The sequence below is a fragment of the Rhipicephalus sanguineus genome, chromosome 2 (assembly GCF_013339695.2).
Source record: "Rhipicephalus sanguineus isolate Rsan-2018 chromosome 2, BIME_Rsan_1.4, whole genome shotgun sequence".
Taxonomy (NCBI): Eukaryota; Metazoa; Arthropoda; class Arachnida; order Ixodida; family Ixodidae; genus Rhipicephalus; species Rhipicephalus sanguineus.
The window spans coordinates 18,949,741-18,976,520 of NC_051177.1; the positions used below are offsets into that span (position 1 = coordinate 18,949,741).

Here is a 26,780-nt window from a genome sequence, read left to right on the forward strand (position 1 = left end):
TCATTTCTTGTCCATCTCTTTTGTCGTGTGACTGAGATTACTCCGACATCTTTAAGATACTCCAGTAGGTCATCATCACTGTATTCAAGTGGAACATCTCTTATTTTGGCGCGAAGTTGACTATTTAATTCAGACATGTACCAACTAGCCCGACAGCGAGTTCTACTAGAATAAAGAATTACTAACAGCTATTCTGGCCACCAGCGTTGCCGGCTGGCCACCTCGCAGCCATTTTTATGGCCAGATAACGCAGAGGCGGAGTGAAACAATGAGAACCACCAACTCACTTGCAACTAAACGCTCAGCATTTTGGACAACCCTACAAACGCCCTTAATGTTCTTGGTTCGTATAAATTGCTTCATTCTTTTTTTCCTAGGACGATAGTGGATTGTCAACCAGATATTATTATTATGATAGTGGATTGGAACAAACTGCCCGATATAACTGTGACACAGGATGCGCTATCGCAATTTGAATCACACCTTCGATAGGAATCTTTTTTTTTGTCTGGCTGAGATTGTTCGTGTTTCTTTTTTTTTTCTTCTCGTGCTAACTCATTGTCTGTGCGATTTGAAAATTGTTAAAATAACGTCTTTTGCCTTTTTGTTTTGTTCTTTAAAACTGTGTGAAGAAACTCGTTGATTATTTTTCCCTTTGTTATTTTTCTGTTTTATGCACCTACATATGTACCACGCTGCCAAGATCTTGTATAAGATCGCGGTATCTATAATAAAAAATAAATAAATTACTATTCCGCAATGTCAATAGAACGAAGCTATATGTACGCCACATCTTGTTTTGATGCTGTCCATTTAGCTTAAAAGTGGTTTGCACTGATGTCACTGAAACCGCCGTGCTGGAGCACCAGCATGGGGGGACGCGAAGTTTGTAATGTCACATAAATGTAATCAGAACATCACATGCAGGTTCTTTGGTCATTCATGCAAAGAGGCCAATAACTTTCCTGCCGCGTCGTTATCACATTGAAGCAGCTTAATCGTAATGTGATTATGTTGCGTTCACGTCACCAAAGCCGCCATCTTGGAGTACCACTACGTTCAGAAGCTGCGTCCATGACGTCACGTGCAAGCTATCTATAGACGCCAGAAGCACGCTCACGAGTCACTTGCAGCCAATGGAGCATACGCGCAATTTCACTTTCTACAACGGTTTGCTTGAACTGTTTGTTAGCGGTCTAGTGAATGAAGGCTGCAGCACTGGAAAGGGCGCAAATGAGTTTAATTGGCGGCGAATAAAACACACAATGGAAATGATGGGGAAGCGCGCGTGGTGCCATGCAGTTGTCATACTGTGGGACCCATAATGACGTTCGAGCAGGCTAGCAGTAAGAAGACGCAGCCACCAAGAAGAGTAACTGAAAAGGGGGAGAGAAAAGGAAGTGTAATAGGTTAATTGAAGGCAAGCACCTTGCACCTTAATCTACAGAATAAGGGTGCAGTAGACACGGTAAATTGCTCATACACACGCGCACAGCCACATGCGAAATAGTCGATCGGTCAACCAATCATTTATTCATGTCACAAAGTCGATCATCGAGAAAGCCCGAAAGGCACTGACCGCGATAGCAATAAATTTAACAAATGTAAGAAGGTTCACAGTTCAATCGGCCCCAGTTAACATTAATGAGCACGCTGTCTGCACGCAGGCAAAAACGAACGCATCTCACTGGATGACTCCGAAAGTGGCTTTCAAAACGTTGGCGTGAATAAAAGAGCGAATTAACAGAGGCCAGCGAATGCATTGAATTGCTTTTCGCTTTGATATAACACATGTGCAACATTAGGCGCGCGAAATCCGGGCGGCGGAGACGAAGACACCAGCCCTCTTGACTCAACCAGAGCACGCACGTTGACCTGTGCAGCGCGGAGAAATTTTAACATAGCATTAGCACATTTATTTTGATATGGGACATCGCATTTATTTTATCAATTTAATTCCAGTTTATTTCAGGTCTTGCCCGAGGAGACAGAGGCTAAATGCTTTGATCGCCTGACGGTGGCCTCTGCGTTCGCAACAAGAGCAATACAGAAAGGAAATGACAATAGGCAGTTTTAGAATAGCGCACGCTAAGTTAGCGTTAGCGTTTGCGGCCCGCTATTTCCGTCACTTAACGGGAGCCCGCAAGCGGTTAGCGTACGACGCATGCGCAGTTGCGCGAAGAGCCAACGCAAAGCTTTGCGTACGCTATTCTAAAACTGCCTAATGCTGTATACATACGTAAGAAATGACGCAGAAATTAGATTAAGTCAGAATGAATTGCTGTAATTTTGTCGGGAGTTCAGCAAATGTTTTCTTTGCAGCGTTATTGATGACAGAGCCTCATTTTGTATTTAATTCCACTTTGAGAAAATAGCTTCACCATGTGCCACACAACATAGGAGTAGGTTTTCCGATTTTCCCTGGAGGTAGGGTGGGCGACCCAGACGGCGTCACCCGAAGGGGGACGGGGGTGTCTAACACCGCACGAACCGTGCATTAAGGGGGGGGGGGGGGGGGGGGGCATGCGAAATAAATCAGTGTTGCGATCAAAATTTGAAAAGTTATGGATGCAAGATTCATTCCAGCAGCGTACTATATGAATAGAACAAAATTCAGCCGGTGAAATTATGCGACCCGGGAGGGGAGTGGGGGCATCCCTGACCTGCCACCCTCCTTAACTGACGCCTCTGCAACGGAGGTAGAAGTCATCAGGTGTAACTCTACAGGCAGCACCTTTAGGCCATTAATATTACTAAGACCACTTATTCATGGTCAGTTTTCACAGCTGCTGATAATTGACGTTTCACTCACCTGAACGCAAGGACATCCTGTTTGCTATCAGGCATCCGCCGTAGGCAGCAACCAAGATGCACACCGCGTGGCCCAAGATGGCGCCCGCAGCAACTTTCGTGACGCTCTGAAATACAGCACATAAGCTTAATAGTGCGTCGTCGCTTAACAAAAGCTGATCATTTGCCGTCCCGCTACACAGTGCACAGCTGGAAAGCTTGGTCATATCGTATGCCACCTATTCCGCTGTGTAAAGCTGTAGGCTACGAAGACCACAAGCTTTATACTTCTCAAGGGTATATGGCCCTCCTCTTAGAAGCTTAATTCCCCGCTTGTTTGAAGTGGGGCGAACTGCAAACGACAGCCGCTCTTTTCATTCATTCATAAATTCGGTGCTTCGTACAATACATATTAAAATAACTAGGTCTTTGTTTAGACACAGCAGGTGACTCTTCAAGCTATAGGCACAAACATACCAAAAGTACACATAAGATTGCTTGGGTAAGTGGCGTAGTGGTGCAAAAACCAGAGCCAAAGAGTGACACAGATATCATCACGCATACATTGGTCATACTACTTTACTACTATAGTGCATCTCTCTCTCTCACACACACACACATTTGTGGTGATGTGGTGCCGTATATACTGTAAACAACCCACATAGACAAATTAAATACCTTACATTTTGAACGGGTAAGAAAGGCACTATCACATGTATTTTTCAGCTAATTTAGTGTACTATTTATGGTAGTCCTGCAGTACCGAATTGCCAATGAATACGTGCGTGTGACCGTGTATATAATGGATCGCCTTCGAACGATAACGATGCATGAGCTTGCACGAAGCTGAGACCAAAATACTCACATCCAGGGTTTTTGCAAGCTGCAAAGATGCGTTCTTTAGATTTAATATTGCAATTTTTGGGGTGGGATTCATTACCAGGAATAAATTAGCAGCGTCAGCCTCTCTGAAATCTGGACTCAGGTTCCATATCTCGCATTAAAGGACCCTGCCCTGACACCAAAATTTCGAACTCGAAATGTTTGTCCTCTTCCATTATCCCGCATACATGGGCAACTCTGACCGCGCATTAGTGGCGAACGTAGCCTCGAACATATTTTAATATGGTTTTAAGTAAGCTCGTCTCACACGATCAGCTATGCTATATATAGTCTTATAGCCGTTCATACAGGGTGTTTCTTTCAAGAAATGTGTCCGAAAATATTTAAAAACAAGGGAAACGGGATATTCGCTCGCTGCCTTTAACAATTACTTTTGCTGCGGTGGCAGGCATCTTAAGATGGCGAAAGACATCATTTAGGACATTAATTAAAGACATTCAATTAATCAAGTTTTAATTGGTGGAAACAGGCGTCACATAAAATGGGAGAATTGAAGTCATCAATGCGCAGAGCCCATTACAACTCTGAGATTTCGAAAAAGCGGCCTGCAGTAATAACTGCGCAGTAATGAATTTCGACTAAATTCACCGGCGAAACCGAAACCGAAGCGCCGATGAGCGCAACTAGCAGACGACCAGAATGACGTCGCTGTTCACGACAACGATTGCAGATGTATTATAGTTCTTCTGCATTCGTTAACGCTATGCGTTAACGCTATGCGTGCGCTATGACTTCCCGTCCTATATAATCGCAAGCGTAGCCAGCACACCCGCTAAACGAAACCGGTAGATGGTTGATGTAACGACGCTCACTCGTTGTGGACGTCTCGGAAGAATATGGAAGTTGCGCTCTCCCGCGTGCCACTTTCGGTCTCGCCGGTGAATTTGGTTGAATTTCATTACCTCGCAGTTATTACAAGAGGCCGCTTTTCAGCAATCTCAAAGCGGCGACCGCCGATCCCCGCTAACTAAAAAAGTAATTAAGTTAATTTATTTAATTACTGTCCCAAATGATGTTAATAGCCATCTTCAGATGTATGACGCAAAGGAAAAGTAATTACTAAGGCAGCGGGCAAATATCGCATTCCTTATACGTTTAAGGATGTTCGGACACATTTCTTGAATCACCCTGTGTATGTGCAGCTATGATAAAAGCAATTTCGAGGAAACAGCTTTATAATATCATCGCTTCTGTTTATAAAAAATTGTGACGACGCTTTTTAAAGCCCCGTGAACGACGCTCTTATATGACCCAATTTTAATTTTCAAAATAAATTGTTCACATCACAGTTTGCAGAGTTGAATTAGTTAACATTGTTCTAGAAATGCGAATTGTTCGGGGGACCGATCGCGATATTGTTATTTGCGCGAAAATTAGTTCGTTACCGTAATTTCTAGCACGCGTTCACGCAGTGCACACTTGCCCATACCTCATTGGCTGCGAGAGCGATCGTAGAGATCTGCGACCTATCGCCCCATTCTCCCAAAAATGTCAAAAGGAACGTCTGTACGAGCGCAGAGTTGCCCGCAACCTTTGTCCAGCTGCTGTTTGCTTCAGACGTCTGCGGAAAGAAAAAGACCATCATATTCAGATTACGCGGTCGAGTGACTTAGAAAATAACAATGGAAGCAGGAAAGAAAAAAGATTAGCGAATTCACCGAGTCTGAACTCGTGTACATGCGTATATAGTGACAGCAAGTCACTTTCCAGACTTCCCGATGCTCGCGGCTTGCAAGCGCAGTTTGACTTAAACCGGGGGGCGGGGGGGGGGGGGGGGGGGGAGGGAGGGGGGGAGGGAGAAAGAAAGAAAGAAAAATCACAGTTTCGCCGCAAGGGCGAAGTGATGAATGCGAAAGCAACAAATTGTAATGTTATGCGAAGTAAGGTTCGAACCCCTTTGGATCCAATCTCACGTAACTCTACAAAACGCTGGTGTAAGAGAATACTGCCGCTCCAGGGAGAGATGCGGTTTTCTTGCAGTCTAATAATATTATTTGGGGTTTTACATGGCAAAAGCACGATATCATTAGGAGGCACGCCGTAGCGGAGGGCTACGGAAATTTCGACCACCTGGTGTTCAACGTGCGCTGACATCGCACAGATCGCGGTATTGGTTTGCCTCTCTCTCTCTCTCTCTCTCTCTCTCTCTATATATATATATATATATATATATATATATATATATATATATATATATATAATGTCCGCAAATACATGAGCCCGTGAGAACACGGTAGAGAGAGTTACGTCACGTGCATGCGGCTTTACGCGGTACCACACGCCTAAAGATCATTCCCTTGCGTATCATGTTTGAATAACCTATGACTAACGGTACACAGGCTGGAAATCGTGCGTATATAGCCGCGCGTTACCGGGCGCTGTGTGAAGACGCTTTCTCGGTGGCTATGTATACTCGTGCGCATGGTATCGAACTGTCGTTGCGCGATTGTGGCAGGGATGATTGCATAATATCGCAGTTTAACCAGGGGCGGATCCAGGTGCCAACTTTGGGGGGGGCGGTTCCTTCATCTGACCGGGGGGGGGGGATGGTAGGGTAGGGATGAGGAGAGACAGGCACTGCAGGCAGGCGGGGGGGAGGGCTGACTCATGCTTTGGGAGGGGCGATCGCCCCTACCGCCCCCCCTCTGGATCCGCCACTGAGTTTAACCGCAAGGGCGAAGCAATGAATGTGACAGCAACAAATTGTAATGTTATACGAGGTAAGGCTAGCAGCTAACTCTTTGGGATACGATCTCGCGTAACTCTACAAAACGCTGCTGTAAGAGAATATGGCCGCTCCAGGGAGAGAAGCGGTTGTCGTCCAGTCTCTTCGCATTGAGAGCACAGCACGAGCCGTTTGCTGATGCCTGCCGAGAAAGCGCGCGCCAGCGATCGCGACCGCGCATTTATATCAGTGTTCGCAGTTGCAGCTCGAGCGACACAGCCCTGCCCCCCCCCCCCCCGGCTTTCCTTCATGCTCCTCTTCGGGCGGGGCGTTTCCTCTCTGCTTGAGGAGCAGTCGTCGGCAGGCCTCGCACGCGGGATGATGATGTTATCGCATGCGCCCTCCGTGCGTCGGAGATGGGCCGGCTCGTTTCATCTCTGCTTCAGCCTCGTTCGTCGCCAGCGCTCGCGCGTTTTTACTCGCGGGTATAACACATAATGCGCGGGGCGATGTTATCGATTTGGACTTTATACGGAACATGACGGCGACGCCGACGGTGACGTCAACAACCCGTCGAGTGTCCATACAATTGCTATCGCAATAAAAGAAAGCGCTGTTTAAAGGGAGACTTTGACACCAGCAATGTCAATCACGTATGTGAAGTATGGTTCGCAGTTGTATCGACTGTATGAATTACTGTAAACAACCACTATAATTTAAGAAACTGCTGCAGAAACAACACTCCGTCGTCCTTGATACCCTACATTCTTGAAAGGTTTGAGGTTCGTGCTCCTGTATACATCGGATGTAAGGGGTTCTACACACTTACGAAGTGGTGGGTCCGAGTCGGTTTTCACTATGCCATGGATCTATATGTTTCCCACGTTATTTCCTATGGAGCCTTATGTATATTACAGTGGGAAATGCGTTACATTGTAGAAAAACCGACAGATATATTCTGGAAAGTATATAGCCTAAGACTGCTTACGCATTAATAACAAGCATGTGGTTGTGGGGGTGCTATATCACCCCTGTAAAGGCGACTGCCGTAGCTTGGGCGCGGCCGCTGTGTTTGCAACGCATGTGCTTGGCGTAAGCGGAGACGTTCGTCCAAGGTCAGGGATGCGCTGGCTGTAACCCGAGTTTAGCGCGGTGGCGCCGGCATCGCCGCCGCGGAGAATTTAGGCCGGCGCATAGAAACGGCAAGGAGTCTCTCTCTTTTGGGGTGTGGCGGCGCGCGCGGATGGACGACGGCCACGGTAGGTCCGGGGGGGGGGGGGGGGACGGTACCGCGGCTCGCTTCCCTCGGGCCCTCGTGGTGAGTCGTGCATCTGCGGCGCTGCATTTGTATTGTAATATGTTGTCTTATTGTATGTCTTATGTTGTCTTATGTTATGGTGTACTGTATGCCTTATATTGTCTTGAGTGTGCGTGTTGTTTTCCCAGTATTCATTGTCAGAGCGTATAAGTTTAGCGTGTTACTAATTCGGCCGGCGAGCTCGCCATATATGTAAAGAAGTGTTTTAATAAACCTCCACGTTTGTTGCACGACCGCGTGAACTGTCTCCGTGTGTTCCGAGAGCGGCGGTGGTTATATCGCTCAGACCCCACATGGTACTACTGCACATGCACGGGCAGCAGCAGCAGAAACCTTTATTGAAGCAAGTGATGCTAGAAACCCCTTGTCCCCAACGGGCTGGTCGACATCCGTAGTCCGGGACGTCATTGGTCGAAGCCGTCACCCGAGCCCGCTGCACTGCACGGGCAAACGTGGACGCTCGCTTTCGCGGCGCGGTGGCGTGATCAAGCAAGATGCGCAGGTGTTATCTTGCTGCTGCATCGCTGCAGCTTGTCACCGAAACATGACATTACTCGGGAAGCCACCGGACGGCCGTCTCATCTCGTCCTGCCTGTGGGCCTCCCACAGATAGAAAGAGCGAGCCGCGTATGTAGGCTGCGTCAGAGTCCTTCAATGCAAGAAATAATAATTGTTGGGGTTTTACGTCCCAAAAATACGATATGATTATGAAGGACGCCGTAGTGGAGGGCTCCGGAAATTTCGACTACCTGGGGTTCTTTAACGTTCACCTGAATCTAGGTACACGGGTCTCGAGCATTCATCGAAATGCGGCCGCCGCGGCCGGGATTCCATCCTGCGACCTTCAGGTCAGCAGTCGATCACCATAACCACTAGACCACCGAAAAAAAGCATTAAAAGACACTCGCTATGGGTCCGTCGGGCCTTGCGCAACCACAGCACGGAGAGATGCGCGCTAATAATAATAATAATAATAATAATAATAATAATAATAATAATAATAATAATAATAATAATACATCATTTATTTAACGGGTCCAGTAACAGCCGTTAGGTCTATATGCACACACACAAAAAGTGACTAATAATAAAGAACAATAAACACAGTCTACAGGAGAAAATACAAAGCGAAATAAGAGCAAAAATGTAGCAAGAAAAAAGTCAAGAAAGCAGAGCAAAAACACAACAGCGTAACACGAGATATATAGAAGGCCAATTGTAAGTAAACGTCATACAACCATGCACAATGTAGACTGAAAAACAAAAGAGAAAAACTTGAGGACCAGGGGCGTAGCCAGAAATTTTTTTCGGGGGGGGGGGGGGTTCTACCATACTTTATGTATGTTCGTGCGTGCGTTTGTATGTGCGCATGTATGTATACGCAAGCAAAACTGAAAAATTTCGGGGGGGGGGGTTGAACCCCCCCATCCCCTCCCCCCCCTTGGCTACGCCCCTGTTGAGGACGCTTGAGCTTCGCTTCCAAGTGCTCATCTGCGAGTGGAGTTGCAAAGTGCCTACTACTCCATAATACATCATATATTGCGAATCAGCGAAGTTTACGTTTTAAATGCGAAGCATATCTATCTATCTATCTATCTATCTATCTATCTATCTATCTATCTATCCGCCTACGTCTGGGTGCTCGCATGATCACCTCCTTAAAACTTGGTGTAGACCAAAATTGGCATGGGAGGGTAAGAGGATTTGACGAATATTACTGTCGGGTCATGACATGAATAACGTGAAAATCCTGTCGCGTACGTCGTCAAACTCTTTCCTCCAGACACGTGTGGCACATACCCCTTTACCACGGGCCGCGGTGTACGGGTATGCGCCGCACGTGATTGACAGTCTATATCTACCAAGGAACGGCGAGAACAGGCATTGGCAATTTAAATGCGAGAGCGTTAAGAGAAACCGACATCGGTAGCGTTGACCCGACGAGTGGACAGAATAAAAACTAGGATCCCAGCAGGAATCGAACCCAAGCATTCTGCGTGGCAGTCAGCTATTCTACTACAGAGCCACGCCAGGACTATAAACTGGTCTGGAAAAACAGCCTATGCAGGCGTAATGTCGCTGCAGCGTCAATTGTGGTTGTGGTGCTGGCTATCTAATTTTACAAGAAAGCAATTAACAGCAGATATGTACTCCTACGATGCAGGCGTCATATCAGATTAACGTCTGTGGTTCCAGTGTTGGCTCCGCTTTTATAGCAGTCTAATAAACAGTACATTTGTATTCCTATGATTCAGCAAGCTATGTTGAAGCATTGCTCGACCCCGGAGGAATACATTAACGAAAGTTACGTATGATATTCACATGATTGCACCATAAAGTGCACTTAGTTTCGATAATACTGGCGTATGTCACATGCTCTAACGTGACGGCTGACGTTACGTCGCACCATAAGTTACCCTTGAAAGGCCAGTCTTGTCGACGTGCCTGGTAAGATGTGCACACAGCTACTACGCTTACAAAAACACGTCAATCCAGCTCGTAACAGTTGACTCAAAGCCATAAATACTGCATTGAAGTACTCGCTGACTGCTTCGCATCAAACCGATTCCCACAACGCGTGGGATCTGCCGAATTTTTTTTTTTTTTTGGGGGGGGGGATAATACGGTTCTTTGTTCCCCAAAGTATACATGAGCAATGTATTTTTGTCCGGTGCGATTGCTTTCTCACCTAAAATCGTATAATACGACTTCTGATATTTCAAAAACTGGCACCTTTATTTTACGGTATAATGAGATTTCAACGAACTACGACAGGGGCGTAGCCAGAAATTTTTTTCGGTGGGGGGGAGGGGGGTTAATGATACTTTATGTATGTTCGTGCATGCGTTTGTATGCGTACGTGTATATATACGCAAGGAAAGTTAAAGAATTTCGGGGGGGGGGGGGAGTTCCAGGCCCGTAGCCAGGGGGGCCGGGGGGCCCGCCCCCCCCCCCCCTCCTCCCGAAGTTTTTTTATGATGCATGGTGTTTAACCGAAAATAAATAATGAAAGTAGGCGTTTTTCTCAAATAGTCAAGGCTTTCAGCAAGTGGGCCCTCCCCGAAAAAAATTCCTGGCTACGGGCCTGGGAACACACACGTGGGTAGTATATATATATAGGTATATATATATATATATATATATATATATAATGAAGACGTTGCTTCCGTGCGTAATTGTTAAGCTAATCAATAATCGGTGATATATATATATATATATGATTAGCTTAACAATTACGCATGGAAGTTGCGACGTTTTCATTTATACCTAGAACAGTGAAAGTAAGTATTTAATGAGAAATAGATAAAAAGAAATACAGAAAGGCATATTATATACCTCGTTTTCAGCTTCCTGGATAACAGCCTTAGTTTGGCTTTTTTCCATAGCATAACCTGAAAACAGATGTGCATATGCGTGTATCACACACAGGCTATAATAATAATTTTGAAGTGACATGCCCCGATCGCACCAACCTTCAGCAATCATCCTGGAGCCGAAAATAACCAGAAGAATCACGGATAGGTAATGTGTGTAGTCCTTCTGCATGACGGAGGCGATTGAACCAATCATAGCTACATAAAAGAGAAGTACATAGGTAATGTAAGGTAAGTTCTTTAACAAATCTTGCAATAGAAATTATTTGCGCTCGTAATAGCGCTGGGTGAACACATGCAAGGGGAAAAGGTGCTCCATGTATACAACAACAAAAAGCGCATACAAAGGAAGAGGTCGTGAGCCATCATGTGGGCACCACAAGCGCTGTTTGTTTAGGGTGTTATGTTTGCATACCTGAACAGACAGACATTAGTGCGTTGGCCGACAGCGCCCCTGCAATGGCGGATGTCTTGGAGTGCTTCATGGCCATCAGCGCCGTAATGAAGAATGTCTTGTCTCCCATTTCGGAAAATATGATCATGGTGGCTATTGCAAGAGTTTGGGAATCCATCCTTTTTCCGGCGATCGTCACTCCTGTAGCTCGTTAATTCTACGACAATTGGATGATTGGGGCCAGGCCTCGTATATAATAAAAACGGTGCTTAATTCAGCAGCTTTCGTGAATGTACGCTTACCCTAGACAGTTTGAAGGATGTTCAGCTCCTTTTACGATACAGCATCGGGTCGAGACGTCTAGTGAAGTGTCGGGGTTCCGTGCCACTGCAGCAACGTCTTGTTTATCTTCTAGAAGTACGTATGCGCACATATGTGCGTCTTGAGCCGATTGTCTCCTTTCAATTATCTTATCTATTGTCTCCACGTGTGTTCAGGCTGACATCGCAGTCTTCGAACAGGCAAGAAACGGGCTTCAGATAGTAACTTCCTTAGGTGCGGGGGACGCGCGCGCACCTACAGAACGCGTGCTCATATGCTATCGTAAACGTTTGCACATAGTCGCATCAGAACTAATCGTCAAATTCACGTGAAATACTTGTGCTGAGAACATTTGATGAGTGTGGCATATATATCTGCACTCAGTGACATCTGTAATAACATCTCTATTTTTTTTTAATTTTTTGACGAGATACGTGTCAGCATTTTAGCAGACTCTTCGAGCCTGTGCCGTTTATTTTTCTGTGATATTTGTGAAGGTTTCGCGTCAAACTGAACGCAGCTGTTTGTTGCAGGGGATCCGCCAGAAAAAATCAAAAGAAAGTAAGATATTACATTTAAAGAAAATGGAGAGAGAATAATCTCTCCCTCAAGAGAGAGAGAGAGAGAGAGAGAAATTAAGGCAGGAGAGAAGGAACCACTCGCCGTGAGGAACAAGCGCTACAGTGTCTTGTTGCTGTGGAAAGTGTGCGAATGGCTTTTGTTGCCTTGCTCATTTCTTTTTTATTTTTTAAATCTTTCAGTGGACGGTCACGCTCGCGAGCGACCGCATCGCCGTCATCGAAGCGCGGAAAGGAGAAACCCTGAGGAAGCAGAGCATGGCCAACGCACGCGCTAAAGTTGACCGTACTTCTCTCCCGTATCTACGACTACGCATGCGCTCGTCGTCGTCGGCTTGGCAGTCGTCGGTCAGCTCAGCAGACAAACTTCGCATCTGCCCCAATCGTTATGGGTATCCAGGCCCTAGGCCTAGGAAATCAGCGTCTCCACGCCCTAAATTGCAGTATTTCATCGACTGAGGAGTAACATATTGTTCACAGCAGTCAGCAAAGGTTCCACAAACATGGAGACGGAATCTCCGATGCAGGAAACCGTCTACGGGACGACGAACGAAGAGACGCACGATGTGATGTCCGAAAAGGTGCAGACGTTGGCTGGTAATATCTACCAGGAGTTTCAGCGTATGATCGAGAAGTATCGACGAAGATGTGGTCAAAGACCTTATGCCACTCGTTGTGAACGTTCTGGAGAGCTTGGATTTGGCTTGCATGGAGAACCAAGAGCATGAAGTGGAACTGGAGCTGCTCCGAGAGGATAACGAACAGTTGGTGACACAGTACGAACGCGAAAAACAGCTGAGGAAAGCCGCCGAACAGGTGATGTTATGTGCATGTTACTAGAACGTATTATTTTCTCGACATTGCTGTACGTAGCTAAGAGCGAACGACAGCCTAGAATCAGGGAGCCAACTTCCGGTGCAGAGCGTTGTGAAATGTTGGCAAGAGATAGGTTCATGCGCTTACTTCACTAGTGAGCCTGATTCATCCTGGAGATCATTCTATATAGAAGCGTTCAAGAGCGATCCAACACCACACTGCTGTAGTCTGGTAGTATTCGGAGCGTAACTCCTTTCACCATATTTTAGGTCGACGGTCACGGGCTCGATCACAGGCTGGCTCAGTTCGTCGTTGAACCTGGCAGATTAACTATCGTCATTTCTGTTGATGATCAAGATGCTTTCTCTTTATGCATCAGATGTTTGCAACAAAACGTGAAAGAGAAAATAAAACAAAGTTATCATACGCATGTTGTGTTCATGTCATGTGTATTGCTTTCTTCGTCGCATGACATTGCGATAGTGGTGGCTCATGTTTCCACGAGCGACGTGCAGTAGTGTACATACGGTAGCCAGCCATATGTGTTGTGGAACAATGCGACACCGTGCGAGTGCCGTAATGGCCGTAAGCAATCGGGCGCCGGTGAGGCGCGAGTCAGCTGTTCGACCACCCGAGGAACCTTCGAAGCCCTGTTGGAAGGGTGACCTAGTTTGTATTGTTTGGTGCGGGCACGGGGCGCTACGTGTTATGCAACACCAGAACATGGGTAGTTTCTCTTCACACTTTGGTTGTCAAGTGCCGTCGACGGAAAAAAAAAAAAATAAACGAGCTATGAGAAATGTCTCGTACACTTCCACCACAACCCTTGATTTGAAACCCGTGTCGTCAGCGATGAAACACCTCGTCTTGTTTCATTGAACTTTCCGTTCAATCATAACTCTGCAAGGCCGCAATCGCCCACTTCCCGTGCTTGGGTGTATCCTCTGCGTGGTCCGACCGTGTGGGTATTCCTCGATGCGTGCGCAATTGCGTTCGTCGTTCTTTTACTCTTGGTTAAATGTCTTTTTGGCTTCCGGAATGCTGCCATCTGTGTCTTGCACTGCACCTCACCATTGTAGCTCTCCTGGTATTCATTTGTGTTCACTGGCTGGTCTGTATCTTTTATGCGCGTGGTAATTTTCGAAGCTTAGCTTTGCATGCATATAGCGGTAACTGCGCGAATATCGCTTAGGATCGTATTGATATTTGGTTTACTATATTGTCAGCTGTTATGTGTGGCTGTTTATTTTAATTTTTTATGTGATTACATTACAGAAACTTTTAGAAGTTGAATACACTGTAGATGATGATCGCCGGGACCTTGAAGGAAAGGTTGAGGGGCTGGAGTCTGCGGTCCGCATACTGGAGCTCAAGTCGAAAAATTCGTCTGATCATGGTGTGTTGCATTTATCAAGGATCACAGCTGCTGGCATTGAAATTTCGGTCATTTATCTTTCTTTAACGACTTTCCAGCTTCAAGATTAGAAGAAAAGGAGTCTGAAATGAAAAAAGAGTATGCAAAACTGCATGAAAGATACACTGAAGTAAGTAATGCCTGAAAAGAAATGTATTTGTGCTGTTTTCTGGTACTCTATGTGCATGCTTATTTGTTTGCTTATAGTTATTCAAGACACACATGGATTACATTGAAAGAACAAAAATATTGTTTGGCTCTGACAGAATGGAGATGTCAGGTGTGAAAGGAAGGTGAGTGTTTATGAAAGACTTCTTTTTAAGTCACTACTTTGGAGCTGATAGTACAGGCATACCATAGACTTTACCCATTGTTTGTATCATTCATAGTTATGCTGGGAGGGCTGTTTGCAAATAGCTTTTGTTAAAGGGCCCCTCACCAGGTTTGACAATTTTGAGCTGACGAGCGCAATGCATGCACTGGGCGTTCACGATTACATCTGCCAAAATTTGCAACGCTACGAGCCGCGTAAATGGGCCAAATTTCAAGGTGAACGCTGCTTGCCCTTCCTCTCGCGGGCGCGCGCTTTAGAGAATGAGGGGATGACGTACATGAGAAAATGGCCCCACGTAGATGGTAGGGCTGTGACGTCACTTCTTACGTAGACGACTGTGCTCTGACGTCGCCAACAGTAGCACGTGACGCTGCGCTAATTATTTGACACGACATGTGTAGTTTGTGTAATTTGTTGCTTGAATAGATTAATAAAACTTGAGAGAAATAATGAGACACACAAAGGGAATGTGTGCGTCTTTTTCACTTCTTTTTCGTGAATTGCAGCGAGATGCGGGGCTAATGCGCCTCCCTTTCCCATGCGTTCGTGTCCCCGCGGTTCGAGCAGACGCCAGCCCTGGAAACGAAAGTAATGTTCTGGCGCTTTCGAGCACTCATTATGCTCTTTTATTCTACGGCGTCCAAGTAAACGTTAATGCGGCACTGGCTCATAATACCGCCACTCTCGTGCCCGTACAAATGTCTCAACTTTTATGCGCGTCCAGCAGAAACAGGCAGTACACCACAGAGAACGCCGACAAAACGCCCATGGCCGCTACATAAAAAAAAAAGGTAGCAGCCGTACAACGCCGCTCGCGTGCTCGGGCTGGCTCGGGCACGTCACGCGCACGTGACCATGCATGCGCATGACGTGTTCATGCGTATGTGTCAAGTGAAGAGGGCAGGGAAGAGATTTGGCTTGCGAAGGCTACACGGGGCGAGTGGCAAGGGTTCGAAACTCGCCTCCTCGCATCATGGTTTCGCGCTGCTACAAATTATTGTTTTTCTCAGCTCGTAATGAACCGATTTGAAAAATTCTTGCGGCATACTGCTCTTCATTCGGCACACAACAACTTCCAGCGTCTAACTAAAATTTTATATGTGGCCTGGTGAGGGGCCCTTTAAGCTTATTTTCCACCATTCCCATATCCACAAACATGCATAGGCATGTGCAGGGTTCCCCAAGGGGGGGGGGGCAAAGGTTCGTCGCAGCGCCCCCCTCCCTATTATGTCAATGTGTGGGGCTGACTTTGCGCCCCCCCCCCTCTTAGGAGAACAGGGGGGGGGTCTGACCCCCCCCCCCCCCCCCCCATGCGCATGCCTATGCAAACATGCACACACATTTTGGCTCAGTGCTACTCGTCCATCGGGCGCGTCACCCGTCATCAGAGCAGCTACCCTCCCGACGAGCCGAGCAGGCATGGTGAAATTGTCATGCATTACCGCAGGGCAAGATTGAAGTACCCACCCCCTGACAAGTCGCTAAATAAGCAACAGTCGACAACATGGCGATTATTACAGACGCGAACATTCCCTACACCCACGCTGTACAGTCGCATATACCCGGACGTTTACACACCACAGTGCAAAGCTTGCGGGATGGCTCGCGCCAACCTCGACCACATTATCTGGGCATGTCCCGCAGCGACACACACCACCAAACACAGCAAGAACCCTAAACTTAAGATTACCACGCCCGAGCAGTGGGAGGCTATGCTGCTCAGCGCGTGCCCGGATGACCAACTCTGGGCAGTCCGGCTGGCCGAAGACGCCGCCAAGACCCAAGGTCTGGCCGCCGCCTGAGGAAGGGGGGCTCCGGTAGGGCTAGTCTCCCGGCCCCCGCCTCCCTTGACCCCAGCAAGGACAAAAATAAAGTTATGTCTCATTGACAGTGGATTACAGCTCTGCCCCTTGAGTTGAGTGACAGTTGCTTTAAAACATTCCTGTGCTTTCTTCTAGTACCTAGACATGCCTCAGTGTAAAATTATGGCTCTGGAATTGCCGAGGAGTGTTATTGAAAGGCCATGACTATTGCTACCACAAGCTACAGCAGTAGACACAATGCACTGTCGGGTTAAGTGGCTGCACTTGATCCCATTTGGCAACACTTAGATTTAGGTGCACTTAGATACTTAGGTACTTAGATTTAGGTGCACGTTAAAGAACACCAGATGGTCGAAATTTCCGGAGCCCTCCACTACGGCGTCTCTCATAATCATATCGTGGTTTGGGACGTAAAACCCCAGATATTATTTAAACACTGGGGAAGAGTGTTGAGGTGAAGGGCACTTACACATGGGGACAGTGGTCATTATAACTTATTCAACATGTTTGCTTAATGATGAAAGCTTTATGAGGCGGCATGGGCATAGGCAGGATTTTGTGTTAGGGGGTGCAAACCCGTGTTCCATCATGGTGGGGGAGGGGACCATGCTGGTGTGGCTTGGGAGGGGGGCAAGTTTTGGTGTGGCTGGGGGGGGGGGGGGCAAGTGGCCTTTTTGCGCCCCTCTGCCAGCACCAATGTGAGGCAGTGATGTACTGTCTATTGCAGTCGCACATTTTGTTCTGTGATTGCCATCTGCCAGTTGTTTCCTGGATCGTCCTCTTGTTCTTTCCAAATTATGAAGGCATCTTGAGCACGCAGTTTTAATGTTGACACTGTTGCAAGTATTGCTGGAATGATGTTATTTACCCTTTGTTTTCCTTCCATGTGGATGAGCAGCAAGACGGGAATGCACTTTGCACTCAGCAAGTCTCCTGGTGGCCCTGCTTCCTTGGGCCTTTCAGGTGAAACCACTCCAGCTAAGACTAATTCCAACATCACCAGACTACCCAGACCTCATCTCACCTACAAAGAGCAACGATTCCAATGCCAGCCTCAAAAGTGAAATACAGGTTAGTTTTTAAACCATGCAGAGTGCAGAGCCTTTCATGACTATGTGGAAAGTTGTATGAATGTTATTGCTCTGGTAACTGTTCTGCTCATGCTCAGACACTATGGTACTGTTGTGACCTGGGTTCCGCTCCGTCCCACCACTAACTGTTGCGATGTTAGGGTTGCCCTGGACCCGGATTCCATTTGGTAGCGTAACTGAGTCTCCGGGTTGAGGAACTGATGCTTGCAAGTTGGGAAAACGAAAACAAACAAGTTTACTAACACTTTTTATACGCTTATTTACATAGTGAAAAGGGAAGAGTTCAGTGATGAGCGAACTGGATGAGCCATTAACCCAGGGCTCAGAGCCTCTTGTCTCACTCGGCACCGTTGTTATAACCCCTCAGGCTGGCTCCTCTTTCTTGATTGTAACCAATGACACACACGACACCACCCACCATGGCACCAGCCAACAACACTGTCGCCGAGGGCTTGTTGCACTTGTTGATGCAGCAAAGTTCTTGCGATCAATGACACTCTTGTGGGTTCAGCCGAGAGAACAGGATACTTGGGCAAGTTCATCTGCCTCTCTCCAGAAAGGCAGGAAAGGGTTTACGGTGACTTCATGGCTTTTGTCAAAACATACAGAACCGGTCGGCACCGCAGTGTACCAAACCTTGTCAAATTGGCCCATTATGAAAACGGTGCCATATTTCACGTCTCTCTGCTAGTTCACTCTATCTCTGCTGCCCGTCCGAGCTTGCATGATGCTCTTCCCCTTTTTGGGGCACTTCCCGTTGTGGGGAGGCCTTTTCTGGGAAGGATTCAGGTGTCCCTAGTAGTATGAGAGCGCATTGCCCGTCCATTCTTATAGACCCCGCGTCGCCACTGATGGTCAGTCATGACAACTCCCTCCCTTGCCAGTGAAGTAACAGAGGGTAGCAGTCACCGCTGCTGCTCGTAGGGATGACGGAATTCTCCGCAGTTGAGTGCCAGAAGCTCGCCTTCTCTTGTCACATTGTCTGGTTAGTTGCTGACCAAATTCTTCGGCGTCTCTGAAACTCAACCACATGCACAAGCAAGCACTCGGCCGCCTCCAAGTAAACCAGGCCAAAGAGGACTCACCCATGCTGAGAAACCAAACACGTTACGTTACACAATCACACAAACAGTTGCACGAAAAGAAAAACTCAAATATCAATTTCGAGACACTAGGAAGAGCACACCTGGATCAATTAGAAAGAGCGGCGAAGCGCGTCTGCATTTCCATTTAATTTGCCCTTCTTATACTTTATGTCAAACTGATATTGCTGAAGAATCAAAACTCCACCTCAGAAGGCGACTGTTCCTTGATGTCGCGGTTTGCAGCCAGGTAAGGGGACAGTGGTCAGTCTCTACGGTGAATTTGGCACTTCGAAGATAACACTGCAATTTGCACTTGTTGATGCAGCAAAGTTCCTGCGGTCAATGACACTCTTGTGGGGTCAGCCGGGAGAACAGGATACTCGGGCAAGTTCATCTGCCTCTCCCCAGAAGGGCACGAAAGGGTTTATGGTGACTTAATGGCTCTTGTCAAAACATACAGGACCGGTCTGCACAGCAGCATACCAAACCATGTCAAAGTGGCCCATTGCGAAGACGGCACCATCTTTGATGTCCCTCTGATAGTTCACTGTACCTCTGCTGCCCGTCCAAGCTCGCACGATGCTCTTCCCCTTTTTTAGCACTTCCCGTCACGGGGAGGCCTTTTCTGGGAAGGATTCAGGTGTCCCCAGTAGTTTGAGAACGCATCACCCGTCCATTCTCATAGACACCGCGTCACCACCGATGGTCAGTCATAACAGTACATTGACAGCGTAATCTCATGTATGTATAGGCCTTTTCACAGGAGCACCCTCAAACCTGTGAGCTGCAGGCGTCGAAAGTATGCTTTCAGTGTTGCCACCGTGCTTTGAGCTGTTGCATTGCTATGTTTGTGTTCGGCATGCTTTCATACGAGTGTGATATGCGCCTGTCTCCAATATGAAGTGACTATCATGGCAGAAAATTTACTGCATTACTATAGCCAATAATCTGGCCATCACTGTGTCGTTTATGGGCATAGGTCGGCAAACTCACTCATGAGTCGACTCACTCAGACTCACTCAGACTCATATCGCGACGTGAGTTTGAGTCTGAGTGAGTCCGGGTGAGTAAAGTTTTTGTGAGTCTGAGTCCGAGTGAGTTCGGTTGGGAAAAATTTTGGTGAGTCTGAGTCCGAGTGAGCCCTAAGGGCAAAATATATTGCATGAGTGAGTCTGAGTGAGCTCCACATTTTTTGCCGACCCATGGTCCTATCTACTCAACTTCAGCATTACTATCAGCCTTATGTCGGCTGACGTCTATACTCACGTATACTCCCAATTACTTCAACGCGCTACCGTTCATACGTCAGCTCAATATTTATTTATCAGAGGCGTGAGTTGAGGAGGGAGAGGGGGAGGAGGTACCTTGACCTCCCCCCGCAAACTTTTTCACGGAAAGTTACTCATAAAAATGTATCGTGTGAGTCATCTCTCTCAATAAAAAGGTCCTGTTTATGGGTGAACGAACAAGCAGTGGAAGAGAAATATTTTGGGTGCAATCGTGTGTCCTCAGCACGCGAAGCGATGAGTGCAAGTGTGGCATGTTCGTCCTGCATCGTTTTCCTTCGTCGCCTGAATTGTGGCAGCAGTGGGTGGCTTCAGTAAATCGGAACAACTTCCATCTATTGCCATTGTCACGCCTCTGTTCCCGGAATTTTGTTGGCGGCAAGAAAACTGACGAGAACAAGTTCCCATGCTATATTCTGGATACGAAGGACAAGGTATGCAAGCCGCTGGTGATCCACGCAGTGACTCACGAGAATATTGCAGGTTCATACTTTAATCTTCCGTAACACAGCGCTGACACGGCTGCAAACTCTACCTCGAATCGGCTACGCATGTGCAGTCCACGTGCCAGACTTCACCGGAGGGCCTAGCGGAATCCCACATGTGATGGGGCCTACTGTTTACAGCTTGCGACAGTCTCACATCCCCCTTCACTAGCATGACTTCTTTGCTCACTTTGTGCGCCAGCAACTGACCCACCCAGCCAGGCTGCACTGTAGTTGTGCGACAGCAGTGTCTCGTAGTCACACACCTGGCGAAGACCCCATGCATTTGCCTCATCGAGATATAGGCAATATTCAATTGCCATATTTCTGGCCACTCGCGCGTGTCCTCGACCTAGTCTTTGACATCGTTGGGGTGAATGTAGGTCAAGGTATCTGTGAAGAAGGATACAATGTTTACTGCTGACCAACTTACGTGCCACGAGCGGATGCACAGAGGTGTGATACTGATGGATAATCTCTTCGACTTGATTTTTTAGTATGCCAATAAAGGAAAGCAGTAGATGTCTGCAGGAACACTTGACTTATCACCTTATCGGCCTGGTATGCTTGCTGCTGCTGGTGCCGACAACAAAGCACCGTCCATAGAAGCGGAGCTCGTGCAAGTGCCAGTGCGCGCCGCTGAGCAGTTCAGGCAGTGACGATGCTAAACAAAACAGTCGAAGCAAATGCACAATCGGTGAACACAGGTTCTAGCTGGGACTTCACCTTAACATGGATAATGTGCTAGTTCGAGTAGGCGCAGCCCATGATGAAGATTTCGCCAAACTCGCATGTTAGACGGCACACATTCGTGTGGCGCCTCCCCAGCGTGAAAATTTTAAAAGGTCTATAGACAGTGGTCGTATGTTTTGCCTCAATTCAGACATCTCATAATATGAAAGCATTCTTGATATTTAGGGTGTAGTCATCTTTAAACCTTTATAGACGAAACTTGAGTACTCATGTGTATGCCCTAACAGTCAGAGTGAAAGATGGGCCCTAAACGGTTTTGAACATTTTTAATGGAAACAAACAAACAATAAAGCACCGCATAGGCAACTTGGTTGTGATAATGTGTGTTAAAAACTGAATGGAGGCACAGCACATTGCAAAAGGTGCATAGAGCCACAAAAGGAAAAAAATACTAGGTGGGTGTGTTCTTGACCACATGAAGAGGCATAAGTTGCGTTAATGCAGCGTTCAATTTTTAGACGTTCTCTTTGATTTTTCACAATAATTTTTTAAATAACCTGAAAAGAAACAACATAAAGTTGACATGCATGGGCATCTGCTCCATTGCTGGCACAAATTCTGTTATTTGTGACTAGTGCATGCTTGTAGTACTTGCATTCATGTTTAATTGAGAATATGTTTTCACATCTTGTGAGGGTTGTTGAATTATGTTTACTTGAATGCTTTTCTACTCTTGTTTAAAGAAGTCAGTAGCATAGAAGACATGGTATGGGGTGAAGGGAAGGGGTAAGGCATCTTTAGGTACATTACGATAGCTGTACCTAATCGACAAACCAGGCAAGAGAATCATATATTGACTTGTGGTGTGGTGTGAGTTCTCCTGGACATATTGTTGCTTTATAACTGCTAAGCTTATATTTGGTCATAGTCTTTGTGAAGTCAAGGTCTCATTAGCACATTTGAGAGGTATTAATATTAACCGACTGCTAAGTTAAGCCCACACCTCTGCCAATATGTTACAGGGTGAAAAGAAGAATATTAAAACATACTTTTGGATATTTGCGATTACTTTGGCAGCTCTAAAGAGTGTCCATGAGCATCATTACTGTTTTGTCCTGTTCTCTGTGCCGGCAATGTGACAATCACAGTTGTGCAGGTTAGCCTTTACCCAATTAACAGTTGTGTCAGAGAGCCCAACTAGTTATATATAGTCTGTTTATTAATAGGCTGTGTGCGATAAAGCTGATTGTTTTAGTTTTAAAAAATTGCATTTATTTTGATCTGCTCTCTATTGAGTTGCCTAAAAATTCTGCATCGTAGTTACAGCCGTGTCACTGTAGCAAGATTTTTGCAGAAACCATTTTTGTAATTAACATCATAGTTACTTTTTTTTTTACATTAGAGAAAGTTAGGCATGCAGCTGGCATTGCCTTGCAGCTTGTTTGCATTATTGATGAAATATTAATGTAGTGGGTCTATAATATCCAGATTTACTTTGGTGCCATGTTTATGATAGAGCAGACATTCCTTTGTGCCTTGTTCTGCAGGAAGTTCATGTTGGTACAGTTCCTCCTGCTCCACAGCCTCCACAGGCAGCACCTGCTGAACACCTGCCTCCTAAGGTTGGCCAAGTGCAAAGTAAGTTGCCAATGATTTGTACTTTGTTTGAGGCAGGTGTGACAGTGCATTTGTGTGCTTTGTGTCCTGTAAATGGCTTTGTATTGGGCGTGTCACAGCGACTACAAGTTGCCTCTTATGTATTCTACTTTTCATGGCGTAAGTATTTCTTTTTTCAAAGTACTAAAATCGAAGGTTGCGGGATCGAATCCTGGCTGCTGCAGTTGCATTTTCAAGTGGAGGTGAAGTGCTTGAAGCCTGTGTGGTGCATGTTAAAGAACTTCAAGTAGTTGAAATTTCCGAAGCCCTCATTACGGCGTCCCTCATAATCTTATTGTGGTTTTGGGACATTAAACCGCAACAGTCATATAGGCATGTCTACTGGGGGGGGGGGGTGCCAAGGGGGTGCTACTAGCCCTCCCACTGAGAAGAGGTAGGGGGGCGGAGCCCCCCCACTTTCGATAGTGGTCACTGTCAGCTGCACGCTGGAAAAGCAACAGTTGAGTTTTCCTTCAACACAGCAATCACGTAATTATATAATGAAATTTTTCCGACGCTTCTGTGTTGAAGATTGTCCTCCGCGTCTCATGACCACGCACTCTAGGCTCTCTGCGGTGCAAGCCGCTTATGCGACACTTTCGCGCCTTGTGCTCTAACATTGCAGTAGAGGTGTGCGCTGCCACCTGTTTTTGGTCACGCCGCTTCCGCCGCCGCCGAAGTCCCAAGAGAGATCACGCCGCCGCCGCCGCGCAATAATTGCGGCGCACCGCCGTTAGTCTTTTCTTTTAATCCAAATGGGGAATCTGGAAATAAAATACAGCACTTCGCCGGAGTAGCTTTTCCCGATGTGTTCATGTAATGGACTGTCCATTTCAGCAGCCGCTAAATAGCGGAAGCTCGGGGAGAAGCGCGCCCCCTGTTTCCAGTTCTTGTTCTGCAGCGCCATCATGACATCACGAAGCTTTCGAAACACTCTCGACACAAGTGATAGGGATGGAATGCGCTTCAGTGCAACGAACGCAACCCTCAGAGATCCGATTTTTCGGTGCACATGTCTTTTGATCGTGTTAGCCATCGATTTAGGTTTAATGAGGCCGCCCGTCTAACGCAGCTGTAAGGTTGGTACGCATTCCCTGCATCGTTCTCAAACATCTGGGACACATTCATGTGCAAATTCAGACTTGAAAAGCTCCTGTTTCTGTGCATTTCGTCCACTCTCTTATGCTAGGAATGTGCTGGCGAGTTCGGTGCGGTGACGTGGTCAAGAGCGAGGTGACATCACGGCTCACCACTTTTTCGAATCACTGAATGCGCTCTGCCGAAATGGACTGTGGACATCTCCTTTGGATGAACACATCGAAAATAGCTCCCCAGAAGTTGTATCTTTTTCTTCAGAAATATTGCGAGTATTGCCTGACCTAAACGCTGCCGCGTCTTCCAGCCTTAAAGGGCGACGACCCAACTCGCTGGATAGCATATTCTTGGAGTCTTGGACCTAGTACACTGTGCATAAATAAATAAAATAGATAAGTAATATATATATCTCGGTGCATTAGTACACTTTTTCCTTTCATTCTGACTCGAATAAATCAATAAATAAATACAGAAGTAAAGAGAATGGCAAACTTAGAATATAGCTGAGCTAGTTGGTAGGTATTCATGTTAAGAAGACATGACGTGGAAACACGGACATAAGAGAAAAGTCGAGAGAGTGAACAGCTATCTCTCACGTAGACCACTGCTCGCACTTGATTAATACGTATGGCCTCTTACGTGGGAATGCGCAGACAAATATTTGTGTCTCCCTTCGATTCCGCTGCTGTGTGACTTTTCAGTTAGCGGCGTTTCTGGTGCCTTGACTACTCTCCTGTGCCCGTGTTTGCACGCCCTGTTTTTATAAAGGGCCCCTAAACAGCCTGTGAAAATACAAGAAAAAAACAAAAACAATGAGCGCGTTATTCTCTCTTGGCGTTTCTTGCCTTTCGGTGCACTTTGTGATGCCAGAACAGTGATTCATGTGACATCATCAGGGTACATACTCTCGACTGGTCCATTTACGAGAAATAACAGTTGTGAATTGTCTCCCATACTGCTTTGCTATGCAGCCGCCCACCCGCTCTTGCTTCTCTCGCACGACTATCGTGAGCGATTAACTAATTTCGCTCCATTTTGTGCGTTTGCGACCGCGCATGCAGAGCTAACATATTGTAGCCGACAAGCCCGAAATCCTGATAGGTTCAACGCTTATTGCTGACATTGTACGTGTGCTTTATGAAGAAATAAGTGGCGAGGAGATGTCCCCTGTGAGAAGGGTAATGAAGGCGAGAACGAAACTAATGGAAAAGGCGCCGGATTATATGATTCTTCCAACGGACGAACTCTTTACAGCGGAGACGATGCAGCTTTCCAGGAAAAAGGCGAGCCCGTTTCGACGTTTTTTTGTACATTTTTTATTGCATTGGCAATTGCATGGACACTCAGGACAGGCATTCACCGTCGCCGTCATGTTTCGTATAAACTCTAAATCGATAACATTGCTCCGCGCATTGTATGTTCTACCCACGAGTAAAAGCTCGCGAGCGTTGGCAAGGAACATGGCTAAAGCAGAGATGAAACAAGCTGGCCATCTCTGTCACACAGAATAACATCAACCCGCGTGCGAGGCCTGCTGTCGATTGCTCCTCAAGCAGAAGGAAACACCCCGCCCGTCATTTGCTGGGAGATGGAGCAGGAAGGGATGTCTGGGGAGAGGGACTGCGTAACTCGAGCAGCAACTGTAAACTTTGACTATAAGGGCGCGGTCGAGAGCACTGGCACACGCGCTATTTCGGCAGACATCCCCCAGCGAACAGCTTGTATACGTTCTGCACCCTGTGAGTGCTGTGATCTCACTGCTTCGCGCTAGGACCACTGATACGACAAACTGACCGAAAACCGCTTCTCTCCCGGGAGCGGCCGTATTGAGTTAAGTGAGATCGGAGCAAAAAGAGTTAGCTGCTAGCCCTCATTCATGTAACATTACGGCGTGTACTTATCGCATTCACTGCTCCCCCGGCCCCCCACGCCACGCCGCCGCCGGTCCGATGAACCCCGTGCCGTTTGTGTGCCGCCGCCGGAGGTGGAAACACTGGCGCGCCGCCGCCGGTTATTTTGGGTCCGGCGCACATGTCTACATTGCAGAGCAGGCTGCCACTGAGTGCGGGGATTTATAATGTTAGATCAGTCTGCCATGCTTTTAGATGTGAAGCATCTTATAGCGGAGTTCAATCCGGTGGTAGTGTGCGGCGTGACCACCCTTACTGCGCATGCGCAAACCCTCTCCACTTCCCCTCCCTCCCCCTCTCCACCTCCCACTCTTCCTTTTCCCTTCTCCACTCCCCCTCTGAAACGCGGGCTCTACATGCCGAAACACTGCTTCGCATCGCCTCATCGTCCCCTTTAGCGGGAGATGGTGTGATTTTATTCTGCTCTGTCTGGCCTGGAATTTAAATCGGCGATGGAAATTATGGGCAAAAACCAGTAAACATTTTATGGAGCGATGAACCCTCTTCCTGTTTCAGGAAATTCATTTTCTTTCATCGAAAAGGAATAGCATTGCCGCTGCTCTATGTCCAAGCCGCTGTGAGTCGATGAGTGTGCAGAAGTGTTGAGTGTTTTAGTTTGGCTCAACTGGAAGCGATAAAAAAGGTTTCAGCTTTAGTCTCCGATCAACCGGCTTAGCCTTGCTTATCATACGTGTGTGGTAGCTTGCAACAAGGCGACGAATATGGCAGTGAACTTGAGTACATTGGGA

The 26,780-nt window shown here is 46.9% G+C and overlaps 2 protein-coding genes across 2 annotated transcripts in view; one reads left to right on the forward strand and one right to left on the reverse strand.

Moving 5' to 3' along the window:
- Nucleotides 1–1,206: 1,206 nt before the first annotated feature.
- Nucleotides 1,207–11,710, reverse strand: LOC119382485 (transmembrane protein 165). Its single transcript, XM_037650195.2, has 6 exons — nucleotides 11,466–11,710; nucleotides 11,150–11,248; nucleotides 11,013–11,068; nucleotides 5,123–5,254; nucleotides 2,813–2,918; nucleotides 1,207–1,376 (listed from the first exon to the last, which is right to left on the reverse strand). The coding sequence occupies exons 1-6, from the start codon at nucleotides 11,620–11,622 to the stop codon at nucleotides 1,306–1,308; spliced, it is 621 nt and encodes a 206-aa protein (XP_037506123.1). The 5' UTR covers nucleotides 11,623–11,710; the 3' UTR covers nucleotides 1,207–1,305.
- Nucleotides 11,711–12,654: 944 nt separating this feature from the next.
- Nucleotides 12,655–26,780, forward strand: part of LOC119382480 (C-Jun-amino-terminal kinase-interacting protein 4-like) — an 81,771-nt gene continuing 67,645 nt past the window's right edge. The window contains 8 exon segments of the mRNA XM_049412212.1: nucleotides 12,655–12,981; nucleotides 12,983–13,159; nucleotides 14,435–14,555; nucleotides 14,633–14,703; nucleotides 14,781–14,866; nucleotides 17,629–17,710; nucleotides 17,712–17,801; nucleotides 22,918–23,008. Of these exon segments, the coding sequence (XP_049268169.1) occupies nucleotides 12,847–12,981; nucleotides 12,983–13,159; nucleotides 14,435–14,555; nucleotides 14,633–14,703; nucleotides 14,781–14,866; nucleotides 17,629–17,710; nucleotides 17,712–17,801; nucleotides 22,918–23,008 (853 nt within the window). The 5' untranslated portion in view covers nucleotides 12,655–12,846.

What these genes read in the sequence shown, in the direction of transcription:
- LOC119382485 (XM_037650195.2), bottom strand. Translation starts at nt 11,622, where the DNA reads ATGGATTCCCAAACTCTTGCAATAGCCACCATGATCATATTTTCCGAA. An exon ending in TCGCTCTCGCAGCCAATGAG is followed by an intron (nt 2,919 to 5,122) that starts GTATGGGCAAGT and finishes GCTGTATTTCAG; the next exon opens with AGCGTCACGAAAGTTGCTGC. An exon ending in CAGGATGTCCTTGCGTTCAG is followed by an intron (nt 1,377 to 2,812) that starts GTGAGTGAAACG and finishes CCCCCTTTTCAG; the next exon opens with TTACTCTTCTTGGTGGCTGC.